This window comes from Colossoma macropomum, unplaced genomic scaffold, assembly GCF_904425465.1.
Source record: "Colossoma macropomum unplaced genomic scaffold, Colossoma_macropomum, whole genome shotgun sequence".
Classification (NCBI taxonomy): Eukaryota; Metazoa; Chordata; class Actinopteri; order Characiformes; family Serrasalmidae; genus Colossoma; species Colossoma macropomum.
Window position 1 is genome coordinate 5,001,254 of NW_023494806.1, and position 17,500 is coordinate 5,018,753.

At 43.2% G+C, this 17,500-nt stretch overlaps 1 protein-coding gene across 1 annotated transcript in view; it reads right to left on the bottom strand.

Annotated features, from left to right (window-relative positions):
* The window catches only part of sema4c (sema domain, immunoglobulin domain (Ig), transmembrane domain (TM) and short cytoplasmic domain, (semaphorin) 4C), a 120,467-nt gene that overhangs the window by 15,791 nt on the left and 87,176 nt on the right, over positions 1-17,500 (bottom strand). Inside the window, exons 6-11 of the mRNA XM_036598422.1 lie at positions 16,620-16,716; positions 14,674-14,793; positions 11,089-11,240; positions 10,294-10,469; positions 6,981-7,125; positions 5,539-5,752 (exon numbers count right to left, since the gene is read on the bottom strand). Coding sequence (XP_036454315.1) covers positions 5,539-5,752; positions 6,981-7,125; positions 10,294-10,469; positions 11,089-11,240; positions 14,674-14,793; positions 16,620-16,716 — 904 coding nt within the window. The remainder of the gene's footprint in view (positions 1-5,538; positions 5,753-6,980; positions 7,126-10,293; positions 10,470-11,088; positions 11,241-14,673; positions 14,794-16,619; positions 16,717-17,500) is intronic.

A 17,500-nucleotide genomic window follows, 5' to 3' on the forward strand; every position in this document is an offset into this window, starting at 1 on the left:
GAAGAGAGTAAGGGAGGGAGGTAGAGTGTGTCAGACTCAATGTCAGTGGAGAAAGTGAGTGAGAGAGAGAGAGAGAGAGAGAAAGAGAGGAGAAAAATAAAGAGGCAAAGAAGAAAGAGAGAGGAGAGAGAGGATGTTGAAGAGTGTCAGACCTAAAGAAAGAAGGACAGATAGACAGATAGATAGAGAAAGGGTGAAAAAGAGGTAGTGTGTCAGACTCAATGTCAAGCGGAGAGAGAGAGAGAGAGAGGGAGATGGAAGGGGAGAAAAACAAAGGAAGTGCGTCAGACTTAATGAAAGAAAGAAAGAAAGAAAGAAAGAAAGAAAGAAAGGAAAAAGAAAAAGGAGGTTCAAACAGTGTCAGTGGAGAGGGAGAGACAGGTAGGAGAGAAAGAGAGAGAGAAGGAAAAAAATGAAAGGAAGTGAAGAGTGTGTCGGACTTAATGAAAGAAAGCGAGACAGATAGAGGGGAGAGAGAGAGAGAGGGAGGTAGAGTGTGTCAGACTCAATGTCAAAAGTGCAAAAAGTGAGAGAGCGAGACAGAGAAAGAGAGAGAGCGAGAGAGAGAGAGAGAGAGAGAGAGACAGAGAGAGAGACCTAGAGTGTGCCAGGGACTCAATATCAGTCATGCTGTGACAGCAGCCACACTGAGCTAGTCAAACTGCGCTGAATGCTAAAGTGAAAAGGCTTTATTCACAGTCAGGCATCGGCGGCCCTGGCAGGTTATAGCATGAGTGTCTGTGTGCACACATGACTGAAGCCAAAACTGTGGTCAGGCATGGAGCAGAGCTGGCCCTGATGCGTGTGCGTGTGTGTGTGTGTGCATGTGTGTGATTGAAAGGTGACCAAGGACAAACACATCTTTAGCGCTTTTAGTTAAACGACTGTCCTTCCCCCCAAAATCAATTGGCAGAAGTGATTTTCTAGACTCCTAAATCAGACGCAGCATTAGCTTTAATAAAGCGCCTGCTTTCACCCATCCAACCTGTTTAGCTTTTAGGAGAAAAGCCAGGAAGGACAAAGGGGCTAATACAGAAAGATGTGAGTTAGAAGCAGATGAAATCAAGAAAGCCTGTGTTTTTCAGCCCTAGACCTCAACTAACCCTGTGGTCCACCTTTTAGTTATTCCCTAAGGGCTGTTACGATTACTCAAACTTGATTTACAAATTGATACAAATTTACCTTCTCGACGAATCGCCTGTGATTAATCAGGGTTATCCTGAACAGCAGGCTTTAGATTCACCTCACATGGGAGCTATTAGCATTCAAATTACATTATTGAAAGAGAGGAAACTGGCAGGAACCCACACCAGCAGGATCTCACTAATGCACATATGTTTGCACTCACAAATTGAGAGTAAATGGCCTGAAAACATACTGAACATACGCGATGCAACAAAGTCGATTTTTGGACTCAGTCTAGCCCAGGGGTCGGCAACCCAAATGTTAAGAGCCATTTTGTCCTTTCAACAAAAATCAAACCATCTTGGGAGTCACGACATATTATGTCCATTTTACCATCTTGGCTGTAAATATGTCTCAGTATGTGCTGATATAATAGTACAGGCTAAAAATGTAATATAAACGAAAACACAGACTTACTTTGCTCTGCTTTAAGCTTTAGCTCAGCTATAGCTGCTTTTCTCGCATCTCTGGCAGGAAACTTTTCCGTAAAAGTAAAATAGCTTCTTGTAAAATGTCTCAACGCTTTATTTTTTTACGAGGCTGAAGTCCCTTCTTATTCGCCAGCTTCTTGTTTGAATCTTCCCGTTCCACCTTAAATGGTGCCTGAGGCGCCAGAATGTAACCGCCACAACATTTAAGGTAGAAGGGGAAAATTCGAATGAGAAGCTGGTGAATGAGAAGCGACTTGAGCCTTGTGACTTTTCAGTGTTTGTCAGTTTCTCGTTGCAGGTTAAACGTATCAGGAAACCAGCTGGAGTGATTATAAATGTAAATAAGCCTGATCATCTTCAAATTATCAATGTCCGTCTTAGATCTCTCTCTTTGCCGTTTCGTTAGCTACTAGCTGGGCGAGACTGTTGTCTGTGTTGCTATGGTGACCAGCAGTCTGTGCTGATCTTCAGGGTTAAAGGGTGAATTAGCAGTTCTACATTAACTCCAGAGTTTAAGACCATTTACTGTTAAACTGTGTTGAACGATCAGCAGAGCTTTATTTTACTGCAAAGGAGGATTATTTTATTTTTACCTACAAATCTAATTCTGCTGTGGAGCCACAACAGGGCAGTAAAACAGCCACGTGTTGCTGACCCCTCATCTAGACTAACCAGCTCAGCAGCTAACAGGCTGATACACTGTAAAAAAATGGTAACGTAAAAAATTTCTCCATGTAGTAACAGGGAAATTAAACAGTTTACGCAAATCAAATAAATACTTTTATTAAAGGATTGGTGTCATTCAAATTATTAAGTTGAAAAAAACTAGTTTAATCACTTGTTACCCCATGAAGTAATTTTTTACACTGAATTGAAAACTAATTTTTAATGCAGACCCCTCCAATAACATTCTGAGTTTCGTTGAATATTCCCTGGGTTCACTGGGAACCAGCAGCACAGAAAGTAAATAACATATCAATCTAATGTTTACCAAAAACGTCAAATGTCGATGTTTAAGCTAGGGCTGCCACAGGTGGCTTTAAACCCATGTTCGCCATCGCTGGCTTGGCGCAAATCCCATAGAGTAGCTAGCGGAAACTAGAACTAATGTAGTAGTAGTAAAAGGATAAACAAACAAATAATATGACAGACACTAAGGCCCAATCCCATTTCTTATTTTTACCTCTACCCCTTGTTTTCGAGTGTCTCCTTGCCCCTTGGAACTGAGTTAAAGGGGTAGTGGTTGAAATCTTCCCTATGAAATGGGACCCTCAAATAAAAAGAGCATTACTTCATTAACAGCTACCAGCGCTGCTCTGTAGGCGACCCTGCCAGTCTGCAGTGACAGCAGAGGAGGGTAAAGTTCAGCTCCTCACTGCTGGGCTTTAGTTACATTCAGGGCATCATATGCCTTCAAAGAGGGGGGCAATTATTTATTATCACCCACCCCTAATTCTTCAGTGATATGAAGCTGAAGTCAGATATTTGGCAGCTTCTTGTTCAAACTTTTCCATTCCACCTTAAATGGTGCAGTAATTCGTAAACATAACTGCTGCACCATTTAAGGTGGAATGGCAAATTTAGCTAGGTGGCGACCGAGACATCAGCAAACTACTAACGATTTTCATGCTTCTTATGAAGAAAAGGATCATAATACACTGAAATGATGTTAAACTAAGATAATACAATGTTTTTTGTTATTTTTTAACAGAGAAAATTCTCACATTTGTGTGTTTTTTTGGTCTCTTTCTCAGCCATCTTGCCAGTTTTTCTTTTTTTCCTCATATCACTCTGTTTGGAGTCTCTGAAAAACCTCTGTTTGGAGGGCTGTGTAGCCCTAACACTTCACCCTCCCCCTCTATCTCAACAAAAATCTGGACACCCTACCTCTAGACGTGAACGCGCAAAACGGGGAGTAGGCCTAAGTGGTAGGGGCGAGGGTGAAATGGGACTGGGCCTAACTATACTCAAGGGGTGGTGCCACACCTCCAAAAGAGGCTTGGCTTGATCATGTATTGATTTTTCTATCAATATCACAATTGCACAATTAACATCTGGGTATAATGTACACTGGACTGTAAGCATTGTAACCATACTACAGCTAAGCTACTGTTTTATGTCAATACTGATTGAAATATTGAAATAGTCCCACCTTTGCTATCTATACATCCATCCTTCTGTAGGAGCAGATTGGAAAGCACTGAAATAAGCCCAGGTTCCGCAAATAATATATGACCCTGTCTGACTAACACTGCTCACAAATTCACCCATACGGATCCATCCGCTCTTTGTATTACTCTTTCATCCTGGTGTCAATTTCTATATGCAACAACCTTTCCTGGAAAACAGAGCCACGGCATCAGAATCAGGCCTCCAATTTTAGAGAAGGATTGGGTTTCTAATACGAGGTTTCAGCCGACGTTTTTTTTTCCTACCCAATCGAACAACTACTGAATGAGAAAAGGCAGAATTTGCAGCTCTGGTTCTTCATGCGTGGAGCCACCAGTCAGTCTCTTCAGCTTCACAGTGAAACTGAACTGAATCCACACCAAACAGTGCAGCTCACGAGGACCGGAGCTCATTAAGATTCATTCTTTCGTGCCGTCTTCGCTCATCCGTCCATTTCTTCTCCCTTGCCTCATCCATTCTTCTCTCTATCTGTCCAATCAACCTTCCATCTGAACTTTCATCTATTCTTGTATACATCGGTGCATCCATCCATCCTTTCATTCCTTTGTCTATCTATCCATATCCATTCCTCCTGTCCCATAAAACCGTATCAATCCCTCTCCTCATCTCCTCATCCACTTACATCTATCCATCCATCCTTGCCATCCCTCTGTCTATCCATCCATTTATCCCTCCCTCTGTTCATTCATCCATCCTGCCAGATACCTATGATCTCTATCCATCCGTGCATCCCTCTATCAATCCAGTCATCCTTCCATCTGTCTATCCATTCATCCTTCCTTCTGTCCCTCTATCCTTGTATACATCGATCTGTGCATCTACTGTTCCATCTATTCATGCCTCCATCCATGCATCCTTCTATCATTCTATGCCTCCACCCATCCTTCCATTCACCTTTACATCTCTCCATCCATCTCCATCCCTCCTTTCCCATCATGTCTGCATCCACCCCTTATCTGTTTATTTACTTACATCAGTTCATCCTTTCATCCACTACTGCATCAAACCCTCTATCTATCCAGGCTTCCATATGTCTATCATCTATTCTTTCATCCATCGCTGTATTCATCCATGTACTCATCAAATTATCCATCCGTTCATCCATCCATCTCTCTCAATCAACCCATCCACCCATACTTGTGTCCATCCATCCATCTGTGTATCAAGCCATCCATCCATACTTGTGTACACCCAGAAATCAATTAATCCTTGTATTCATCATCCATCCAACTCTCAATCCCTGTATCTATCCATCCATTCCTGTGTCCATCCTCCTACCCATCCATCCATCCACCCAAGCCTGTATTAAGCCATCCATCCATACTTGTGTACACCCAGAAATCAATTAATTCTTGTGTTCATCATCCATCCAACTCTCAATCCCTGTATCTATCCATCCATTCCTGTATCCATCCTTCTATCCATCCATCCATCCATCCATCTATCCAAGCCTGTATTAAGCTATCCATCCATATTCGTGTACACCCATCAATTAATCCTTGTGTTCATCATCCATCCAACTCTCAATCCTTCAATCCATCCTTCTACCCATCCATTCATCCATCCCTCCATTCAACTCTGCATCCATCCATCGCTCCACCCATTCCTGTATTCAACTCTGCATCCATGCCTCCCATACCATCTATACTTCCATCCAGCCTTACATCTATCCTTCCATCCATTCATCCATGCATTCCTGTATCATCCTTCCTTCATCAGATCAGCTGAGTACCTGTTCCAATGAACAGCATGCTGTAGGCTCTCTGGTCTAGTGCGCTGACTCGGTCCACCGCCAGCCGGGTGAAGTTAATTCCCTTAGTGAGCAGCAGGGGGCGCGATTCTGCCCTCGTCTCCATCAGAGGGTGTTTCTTCGCGAAGTTCAGCGTGGCATCGGGCAGCTGCAGCGAGCTGTTATAGCCGTTCTCACGGTCAAAGTTCGTGATGCACTGCAGGGAGGAGGAAAAAAAAAAGGAGAGCGAGTGAGAAAAGACAGAGAATGAAGGAAACCGGAGAGCGAGAGATTTGTTTTCCAGTTGCACTCTGTCCTGAACTCTGTAATAGAACACTATGTAATCAGATCTTTTCTGAGAGCGTAATTGTATATCAGCAGATTAGTTTAGAACATTGCATATCGGCTAAAAAACTAAACAAAACAAAAACTGTACACAAACTCTCCGGCTCATTTAATCTCTCTGACTGAAAGAACAGCTGTTGTCTTCCTAACTTTAAATTGCTATAGCATACAGCATATTTTGTTGTTTTATTTTTCCTTAACATCCACTTAGGGTTTTGTGTGGGTTTATGTAAACAGTTATAATTCAACTGTACATGACCGTTTCCCCACCTCCATCTTTTAGACTGATACACACACATACATATACACATACATATGTATATATATATATGTAGACAGGTTGCTCCATTGAATCCAGTCTGGAGGCACAACATATTACAGCCATATATATATATATATCAATGAACTCTGTTCTGATTGGCTGTAATATATTGTGCCTCCAGACTGAATTCAATGGAACAACCTGTCTAGTTCAGACTAAAATCCTCAGGAACTTGGGGAAAAAATAAACTTCTGCCACTCATTTCAGACATATGGATCTCTTCGAAGGCTGCAATGATCAGTTTGCATCCTGACAGCCATGAACAGCACAACGTTTAATCGTTTTCCCACATCTTCCACTCCAGTAACTCTGCTACAGACTGGGGGAACGACACATATCGCATCAGTGTGACTAGATGGACTAAATTGCTGTAAGCTGAATGGGCGGTCATATGCAAATGTGTTCATTGTTGTGATGTCACAACCACGAGAAATTCAAAAACAGGCTGTTTTTGCAGCTACACTCACAGGAGACAGGGAGAACCAGAGTTGAAAGGTGGTTTTTGTATGAAATCGCTTAAAGGCGATGCTCGAATACTAGATCTGAACACTCGCTGCTGTTAGGACTCTGTGTTAGTGTGTATATAGACTCTACTGGGTTGTAAATGGTCTGTTTTGAAACTTCAACAATGTTTATTTACTACAGTAAACTCTAAGAGGAATATTTGGTTTTGCACAAAATGCTCGTCTTTAAGGTCTGAATTTCAGGCGCTAATGCTGTGGGCTGTGTTTTTGGCTGGAAGTGCTGAGTCATGGTTTGGCTGTGGCTGTGCTCTCACCGCTCCGGGACGGGGGCTGGGCACGGTGCCCGTGTATCGCCCCCATCTCTGAGATGACTCTCGGTACTCCTTATATGGGCCCTCGAACACACTCTTCACCTCCGCTATCTGGTACTGACACACAGCGGACACATCCACGTCCCCCCTGAGAAAGAGAGAGAGAGAGAAGATTAGTGTGAAGTTTGTGCGTGTGTGTGTCAAAGTCAGAGAACATCCTTCTTTACTGAGATTACAGTTGGAAAAAAAGCAGAAGATATATTTCACTGAAAATTACACAGTAGCCTCTACAGCTTTGCTTTTTTGGATTTTTCCCCCAATTTTCTCGCCAATTTTAGTCATATCCAATTCACAAAGCGCCAACTGCCAGATCTGTTGCGTCAGCTAACAGACGCCTGCGCAGGCTAGCATCGCGCTGAATGATGGGGGGAGAGAGAGGGCCATCCTACCCAGAGAGAGGGCCATCCACCCAGAGAGAGCGAGGCCAATTGTGCTCTCTTGGACTCCCGGCCAAGAACGGCTGTAGCATCACCAGGGATCGAACTCGCGATCTCCTAATAGGGCCAACACTTAGACAGTTGTGCCACTCGGGAGCCCCAGAGCTTTGCTTTCATTACAGCTTCCACTCTTTTCAATAGACTCACTTTCAGCTTTCCAAAGAAATCTGCAGGGATGTTTTTCCACACTTCTAAAGTTCAGCCTTAGAAGTTGGTTTGATGTTCGGTTCCTCATGATCCAAGTAGTCCCAAAACACATTCAGTCATGCTGAGGTCTGGACTCTGGGGTGGTGTTTTTGTCCATTTCTTTTCTCAATAAGGGCTTCTTGGCAGCTAAATATCCTTTCAAACCCATAGTCTGTCTCAAAAATGAAAGCTTTAAGTTTGCTGTGCTGAATAACTGCCCATCCTGTGTGGTCTGATGCTGTTGCTTCATCTGCCCTGACCGGGTGCCCACTGCTCGTCTGCCTTCTGTACCAGTTTGACCACCATGGAGCTTCTGCTGTTGAACGTTGTGCAAACCTCACCTGCATGAACTGACCATCCTGATGATACTGCTGCATTTTTGATCATATACTTTGCTTCTTCTGCTTTTCTCCTTTTTTTGATGGTCAAATCTCTGCTGTTATTGTTTGCGGTCCAATGTCGATCAGACGAGGATGGGTTCCCTTTTTGAGTCTTGGTTCCTCTCAAGGTTTCTTCCTCTTGCTTTCAGGGAGTTTTTCTTGCCACTGTCACTCTTAGCGACGCTCATGGGGGCTCAGAGCCGGATTTTTCTGTAAAGTTGCTTTGTGACAACATTTGTTTTAAAAAGCGCTATATAAATAAACTTTGACTTGACTTAACTTAGTGCTGTTTATCTGATGGGGGCAGTTTTGGTGTCTACCAGGTCTTCCAGGTGGTTGTTAGGAGCCCAATTTTCTCTGTAGCTTTTAATCATTTTTTTCAACTCCAGTTTTGAAAACTCCTGTTTTTATCCTGCGACTTTCCCCTTTATTACGCAAGTGAATTATTTTATATCTAATCTACTCAGAAATATCTCCTGAAAATGAGTAGCATGTACTTTAATGGCTGCTTTGAGAGAATTTTAAATATATGAAGGGTGGCATCTGACTTTTGCACAGTACTGTATGTATATTTCTTATTTACTGATCGGACAATGATGTAACTCATGCCAACAAAGCACTACAGAACTGAACTGAACTGAACTGAGTGAGAGAGAGAGAGAGAGAGAGGGAGGGACAGCGTGTGGGGGGCTGTGAATGATTGGGCCATTGCAGGCTGCTGAATTACAGTTTGAGAGTGTCTTTGTGATCATAATTACACATCAACATTTCCTACAGTGGGGAGGAGGGCGCGGCTGGGCGTTTGGCACTGTCACACTCTTATAAATACTGAGGACAGAGTGACTTTCACAACTGCACCAGAGAGAGAGAGAGAGAGAGAAGGGGGGGGGGCAGAATAAAGGGGGAGAGAGAAGAAGTAGAGAGAAAGAGCGAGAGCAGGACCAGGAAAAGGAAACGAGAAAGGAACAAAGGCATGAAGTAGAGCTAAAGAGATAAGAAAGAGAAAGAGAGAGAGAGAGAGAGAGAGAGAGAGAGAAAGAACGACAAGAGAGAGAAAGAGAGAGAAACAATGATGAGAGAGGGAGAAAGAAAGAGCATGGAGTCGAGCTAGAAAGATAGAGGGAGAGAGAGAAAGAGGGGGACAGAGAGAGAAAGAAAGAGAAAGAGGGTGGGGAGGGCAGAATAAAGGGGGAGAGAGAAGAAGGGGAGAAAGAAAGAGTGAGAGCCGGACCAGGAAAAGGAAAATGAGACAGGTAGAAAGGAACAAAGGCACGAAGTAGAGCCAAAGGGAAAAGAAAGAGAGAGAAAGAACAACGAGAGGGAGAAAGTGAGAGAAATAATGACAAGAGAGGGACAAAGACAGAGCATGGAGTAGATAGAGAGGGGAAGGGAGAGAGAGAGAGGGAGGGGTGGGGGACAGAATAAAGGGGGAGATAGAAGAAGGGAAGAGAGAAAGATGGAGCGGAGATAGAACGAGTCAGAGTAGGAACAGGAAAAGAAAAACGAGACTGGCACGCAGGAGAAAAGGCATGGAGTAGAGCTAGAGAGAGGAGAGAGAGAAGGAATGAGGAGAGAAGGAAAAAGACAAAAGAACAGAGAAGTGAGGGAGATGGAAAAAGAAAGCATAGGAAAAGGAAAAGAAAAGGGAAGGAACAGAGAAATGAAGGACAACAAGAGAGAAAAAACTGAGAGACAAAACACGGAAAAGACAGACAAAAGAGAGAGAAGAAAAGGTGAAAAAGAGAGAAAGGAGGGAAGAGAGGAAGAGAGATAAAAGGAAAAACTGAGCAAAGCAAGAAAGAAGAAAACAGAACTGACGGAGAGATATAGAGAGAGAGAGAGAGAAAGAATGACAACAGAGGGAGAAAGAGAGAGAAATGAGGGAGATGCAGAGAAAAGCAAGCAGCAAAGGAGGAGGAGAAGGAAAGGGAAGGAACAGAGAAAAGAAGGACAGCAAGAGAGAAAAAAGTAAGACAAAACACTGAAAAGTGAACGATATAGAGAAAAAAGAACAGATAAGTGAGGGAGGGAGACAGAAGAAAAGACGAGAAAGAGAGAAAGAGAGATCAAAGAAAAATCTGAAGAAACCAAGACAGAAGAAAACAGAGAACTGAGGGAGAGAAAGAGAAGAAAGAAATGAGGCAAGAGAGAGAGAAAGAAGAAAGAAAAGGAGAGAAAGAAAGAGAAAAGAGAAAGACGGGGGAGAGACGGAGAGAAAGAGAGGAAGGAAAGAGAGAGGAGGAGTGTAGATACCATTGGGCGTGGAAAACCCCGTAGAACACGGTGCTCCTCCAGTCAGCAGCAGGCAGAGTGAAGACGGCCCGCAGGTTATTGAAGGTAATGTGGCGCTCCGGGATGGAACAGACTAATCGAGCTTTCTGGAAGGTGGTCCACTTCTTCTGCAGCGTCCGAGTGCCCCCCAAATCACCCTGATGGAGTTTAAATTACAGTAAGAGTGAGAGAATATAACGTACTGTAGAGAAAAACTGCACCACCTCAGTCATTAACTCTATTCATTATGTTGGCTGAACTTAAATACATCCTAATACACATATATAGACGTACAGTGGGGATGTAACGATTCTCCAAATCCACGGTTCAGTTTAGACCTTGATAGTTGAGCCACGGTTTGGTTTACTCCTCATTGGCTTTGTTTTTTTTTTGGAGGGTGAATAAGAAAAAAATTGGAGAATAAATTCTGGGTTTTATTAAATCACCAACAATTTTGAACCTTTAAAAGAGAAGAACACTGAAGAACTTGGCAGATTAACTTAACTTCAGATAGATATACGTAAAGAGAGCTGGCAGCAGCTAGTTGGGGTGGGCAGGGATGGGGGGGGTGGCGGTGTATCATGGTTCTGGTTATGGTCTCAGTTTCAGAATCGTTACACCCCTAATGTACAGATATACAAATATCTATACATAGTTCTATTGATAGCTAGATATGATACTTTATTATTATTACATACAGATGCTAACATATATGTGTAACTCCATGTCCTGCCACTGTATAAAAACCAACATGCGCTTGTGTGAGTGTGTGTTCACCTTGCACACTCGTGCTACTCGAGCTACAGTCAGGTCTGTGTCACAGTCCAGCTCCACGGCTCTCTCACTGAAGAAGAAGTAAATCTTATCATCGTCTCCTTCACGGCTGTTCCTGCTCTCCCTCACCAGCGCAGAGCCCACGAAGTTCGGCTCTGAAAGGAAGAGAGAAAGAATAAGACACCGGAAGAAGGGAAAGAAGAAGGAGAAGAAGACGACGACGCAGGACGAGAAAAAAAGAATGATGAGAAGAAGAAGAAGAAGACAAAAAGAAGAAAAAAAACAGAAGAAGGATAAGAAGAAGACAAAGAAGATGAAGAAGCAAAAGAAGAAGGAGGAGAAGAAAAAGAAAAGGAAGAAGAGGAAGGATGTGAAGAAGAAGAAGAGGAAGAAGTGAAAGAAGAATGAGAAAAAGAAGAAGGATGAAAAAAAGACAAAGAAGAAGAAGAAGGATGAGAAGAAAGAGAAGGAGAAGACGAATGAGAAGAAAAAGAAGAAGGATGAGAAGAAAAAGGAAAAAAGGATATGAAGAAGAAGAAGAAGAAGAAGAGGAAGAAGAAGCAGAGGAAGGGTATGAGAGGAGAAGGAAGAAGAAGAGCAAGAAGAGGGAGAAGAAGGATGAGAAGAAAAAGAAGGAGAAGAATAATGATAATGAAGGAGGAAAAGATAAAGAAAAAGAAGGAAAAGAAGAAAAAGAAGGATGAGAAGAAGAAGAGGAAGAAGCGTAAAAGGAAGCAGAAGAAGAAGAAGGATGAGAATAAGAAGAACAAGAAGAAAAACAGAATGAAAAACAAGAAAAACAGAATGAAAAATAAGAAAAAGTAAATGAAAAGGAAAAAGTGCAGAAGAAAGAGAAAACAGAGGAAGAAGTTAGAGAGTGAACTAAACACCCGTCAGATAATTCCATCACACTCAGTCAGCAGAAGGACATCACAGTCCATCATCAGCGCGTGGGAGTGTGTGTGTGAGTGTGTGTGGGTGTTTGTGAGTGTGTGAGTGTGTGTGAGTGTGTGTTTGTGAGTGTGTGTGTGTGTCTGAGTGTGTGTGTGAGAGTGTGTGTGTGTGTGAGTGTGTGTGGGTGTTTGTGAGTGTGTGTGTGTGTGAGTGTGTGTGTGTTTGTGAGCGTGTGTATGAGTGTGAGTGTGTGTGAGTGTGTGTGTGTGTGTGTGAGAGTGTGTGTGTGTGTGTGTGTGAGGGTGTTTGTGAGTGTGTGTGTGTGTGAGTGTGTGTGTGTGAGTGTGAGTGTGTGTGTGTTTGTGAGCGTGTGTATGAGTGTGAGTGTGTGTGTGTGAGTGTGTGTGTGTGTTTGTGAGTGTGTGTGTGTGTGTGTGAGTGTGTGTGTGTGTGTTTGTGAGTGTGTGTGTGTATGAGTGTGTGTGTGAGAGTGTGTGTGTGTGTGAGTGTGTGTGTGTGAGTGTGAGTGTGTATGAGAGTGTGTGTGTGTGAGAGTGTGTGCGTGGGTGAGTGTGTGTGCGTGTGTGTGAGTGTGTGTGTGTGTGTTTGTGTGTGTATGTGTGTGTGTGTGTGCGTGCGTGCGTGTGTGTATGTGTGTGTGTGTGTGAATGTGTGTGTGTGTGTGTGAGAGTGTGTGTGTGTATGAGTGTGTGTGTGTGTGTGTGTGTGTGTGTACGAGTGTGTGTGTGTGTATGTGTGTGTGTGTGTGTGTGTTTGTGAGTGTGTGTGTGTATGAGTGTGTGTGTGTGTGTATGTGTGTGTGTGTGTATGAGTGTGTGTGTGTGTGTGTGTGTGTGTGTATGTGTGTGTGTGTGTGTGTGTGTGTGTGTATGTGTGTGTGTGTATGTGTGTGTGTGTGTGTGTGTGTGTGTACTAGTTGTACGGTTGAACAGCTGTTCAGTTTGATCTTTGTCAACAGCTCTTTGGCGCAGAGCCAGGTTTGCTCCACAGAAGGTAAGAGAGTCAATGAGCGGCTGAGTTTATTACTGAAACACAGACAGGAGCTTCAGTCAAAGGATCTGATTCAGTGTTTAATCCATTAACACTTTTCAATACGGCTGAGTTACACACGCACTGTACCACAGATCAGCTATTAACTATCAAACATTCATACCCTACGTCTCTGTGCAGGAACCGAATAGCCATGCTTCATATTTGTCTGTCTGATCTTAATGCTGTACAGTAAACAAGTATATACACCAATCAGGCATACATTATGACCCCCATGGACCCTCACAGAGCAGGTACTATTTGGGTGGTGGATCATTCTCAGCACTGCAGTAACACTGACGTGGTGGTGGTGTGTTAGTGTGTGTTGCGCTGGTCTGAGTGGATCAGACACAGCAGTGCTGCTGGAGTTTTTAAACACTGTGTCCACTCACTGTCCACTCTATCAGACACTCCTACCTCGTCAGTCCACTTTGTAGATGTAAAGTCAGAGACGATAGCTCATCTGCTGCTGCACAGTTTGTGTTGGTCATCCTCTAGTCCTTCATCAGTGGTCACAGGACGCTGCCCACAGGACGCTGTTGGCTGGATATTTTTGGTTGGTGGACTATTCTCAGTCCAGCAGTGACACTGAGGTGTTTAAAAACTCCAGCAGCACTGCTGTGTCTGATCCACTCAGACCAGCACAACACACACTAACACACCACCACCACGGCAGTGTTACTGCAGTGCTGAGAATGACCCACCACCCAAATAGTACCTGCTCTGTGAGGGTCCATGGGGGTCCTGACCACTGAAGAACAGGGTAAAAGGGGGCTAACAAAGTATGCAGAGAAACAGATGGACTACATGAAATACATCACGACCTCATGAACGACTATAATACGTTACTCCAACACGGTTCTGTCTTCCAGTCTACTTTTTGCAGTAGTTGTATTGATGTAATTTGTATTTATGTCAATATATAATAACGTTCACACAATGAGTGTGTTTACATGCACTCAATAATCCGATCATAATCGGATTTCTACAGTTATCCGATTACTCAAATGGTCATGTGAACAGCACACTAAGAATTCTTAGATCGGAGTAAGGTAAGGTTAGATAAAGAGAGCTGGATTTTAGCTCAGTAGTCAGATTTCTCCGTGCATGTGAACTCTTACTCTGATTTCTTTCGCATTTCTCAGTCTGTGCATGTGTGAAAACAGACGGCGGTACCGGAAACAAGCGAGATCGTACCAAAACACTTTTGGAGTGACACTGAAACCAACTACATGCTTGACGAAATGAGGGATTTAAATATTCTTCATCTTCTAGTTGATGTTTGTTCATATTTTCAGGTAAAGTGGCGCGATGTTTTTTAAAAAAAGCCGCGTCACGAAGTTGGAGTTTTAGTTTACGTTCACGTCACGTCTTCTTCTGTGAGTTTTCTGGCTGGTTGTAAAGCAGAAATCCGATTACTGTCTGACTCATGTAGCCCCGGAGTTTCCCCATTGTCTGATTACTCAAGTGCATGTAAACGCGTTGCTCGGATTACTGACAAAATCAGATTTTCTGCGGTTATCGGATTATTAAGTGCATGTAAACGCACTCCCTGTTAAGGTCAGCTGGTATTTTTGAACTACATAAAAAAGTAAACACTGACAAACAGGGATACAAGGCTTTGTTCAGGATGGGTGTTTGTACCGTTGAGCCAGGCTGGTAGGTATTCGCTCTTCATGCTGTAGTGCTGCTGTCCAAGATTGCGCAGGATGACCGGCTCGTTGCCCAGGAAGTTATTCAGGGTGGCAGAGTACAACTCCTTATCTGCAGACCAGAGGAGAGGTTAGAACACACACACACACACACACACACACACACACACACACACACACACAGAGCCCCAATATAAATGATACATTACACAGAACTCTCATACATCCTCTCAGGCATGTGTGTTATGAGATAACATAAATAAATAATAAAAGGGGAAACAGGATGTACACATACACACACACACACACACACACACACACACACACACACACACACACAGTACGGTGCAAAAGAGACCACCCTTCATCCATTTAACTTCTACTCAAATTACACTGAAAAAGCACAAGTTATTATTTTTCAGTGTCAGAAAACGAGCAGCTCAACAACTAAATATAAAATCTAATTTTTATTTGAGCACAGCTTCCATTCTTTTCAGGAGACTCACTTTCAGCTTCTCAAAGAAATCGGCAGACACGCCTCCAAAGTTCAGTCTTAGAAGTCGCTTGTAGTTTCTGTTTCTCATGATCCAAATAATCTCAAACACATTCAGTAATATTAGACTCTGGGGTGGTCAGTCCATCGTTCAGTTTCTTTGTTCGATGTGTCCGTCTCCTTTTCTCAGTGAGGTTCTTCTTGACAGCTACACATCCTTTCAGACCCACAGCGCTGAGTCGTCTTCTCACAGTGGAAGGATGGACAGAAACACCTGTGGATGTTTTCAGATCTGAAGCAGCTTGATTTTCTCCTCTCTCTCAGAGATGAAAGCTTTAAGTGCTGTTTATCTGATGGGGGCAGTTTTGGTGTCTAGCAGGTTTTCCAGGTGGTTGTTAGGAGGAACATTTTCTCTAATCTCCGCAGAAACATCTCCTGAACAATGAACAGCTTGTACCTAACAGACGTTTTTGACTGGAAGGGTTGTTTCTGACTTGCACAGAACTGTACACTGCATGCAAATGACCAGACGCTAGACAGGCAGGATATGGAAAACATATATACACATACACTGATCCGGCATAACATTATGACCACCTCCTTGTTTCTACATTTATTGTCCATTTTATCAGCTCCACTTACTATATAGGTGCACTTTGTAGTTCTACAGTTACAGACTGTAGTCCATCTGTTTCTCTGCATACTTTGTTAGCCCCCTTTTAACCTGTTCTTCAGTGGTCAGGACCCCCATGGACCCTCACAGAGCAGGTACTATTTGGGTGGTGGATCATTCTCAGCACTGCAGTAACATGTGGTGGTGGTGTGTTAGTTTGTGTTGCGCTGGTCTGAGTGGATCAGACACAGCAGTGCTGCTGGAGTTTTTAAACACCTCAGTGTCACTGCTGGACTGAGAATAGTCCACCAACCAAAAACATCCCGCCAACAGCGTCCTGTGGGCAGCATCCTGTGACCACTGATGAAGGACTAGAGGATGACCAACACAAACTGTGCAGCAGCAGATGAGCTATCGTCTCTGACTTTACATCTACTAGGTGGACTGACAAGGTAGGAGTGTCTAATAGAGTGGACAATGAATGGACACAGTGTTTAAAAACTCCAGCAGCACTGCTGTGTCTGATCCACTCAGACCAGTGCAACACACACTAACACACCACCACCACTTCAGTGTTACTGCAGTGCTGAGAATGATCCATGACCCAAATAGTACCTGCTCTGTGAGGGTCCATGGGGGTCCTGACCCCTGAAGAACAGGGTAAAAGGGGGCTAACAAAGTATGCAGAGAAACAGATGGACTACAGTCTGTAACTGTAGAACTACAAAGTGCACCTATATAGTAAGTGGAGCTGATAAAATGGACAATGAGTGTAGAAACAAGGAGGTGGTCATAATGTTATGCCTGATCGGTGTGTATACATATGACTCACCCACGATGAGACCAGTGTGCCCCTTGGCAGGGTCATAGGGGCACTTTCCTTTCCCGTCCTCCAGGGCGGTGCTGTTCAGAGTGAAATGATCTGAATTCTGAAAGACAGCAGAGGAGAAAGAGTCAGAAATAACATCATATTTTAATCTTAACAGGTAAAAACACTGTTCTATGCTTAAAAAGATGGTTCTTCAAGGGTTCTTTAGTAAAAAAAAATGGTTCTATGTGGAACCAATGAACACTCAAATAACGCTTTGCATGATTTAAGGGCTCTTTGCACAGTGAAATGGTTCCTCAGATAGATGGAAAATGTGCTGTAGATGGTTCTGTATAGAACATTTTGAAAAAGGTTCTATTTGGCACCACAAAGGGTTCTTTTATTGTGAAAAGCTTGAAATCGTAAACCCTCTTTTTAAAGAGTGAACAGGTTCGTTTTACAGATTTTTCTAACAGTATCTCTGGGCATTTTAGGCCTGTTTGAGCTGGTAATGTTTTACGGACTGTGAGTTCCAGCTTCTGTAAAGATTATAGAGGCTTTTAACTACTATAAAATGCTCCGTAGCGACAGCTGAAGGTTATATCAATCCTGTACGACAGAAAAAATTCCCCTCCTCCTCCTGAAGTTTCGGTTTATGTGGTCATTTTAATGGATGGCTGTAAACTCCCTTCTCATCTAATGTTTCTTCTGAAACTAAGGGTGTTAATAGTGAGTTTGTCCTCCTTTGTTGCAGTAACAGCCTCTACTCTTCCTTGAAGGCTTTACACTAGATGTTGGAACATTGCTGTGAGGGTTTGATTGCAGTCAGCCACAAGAACATAAGTGAGGATGTTGGATGGTCAATTTGGGATCTCCAACTCATCCCAAAAGTACTGGGTGGAGCT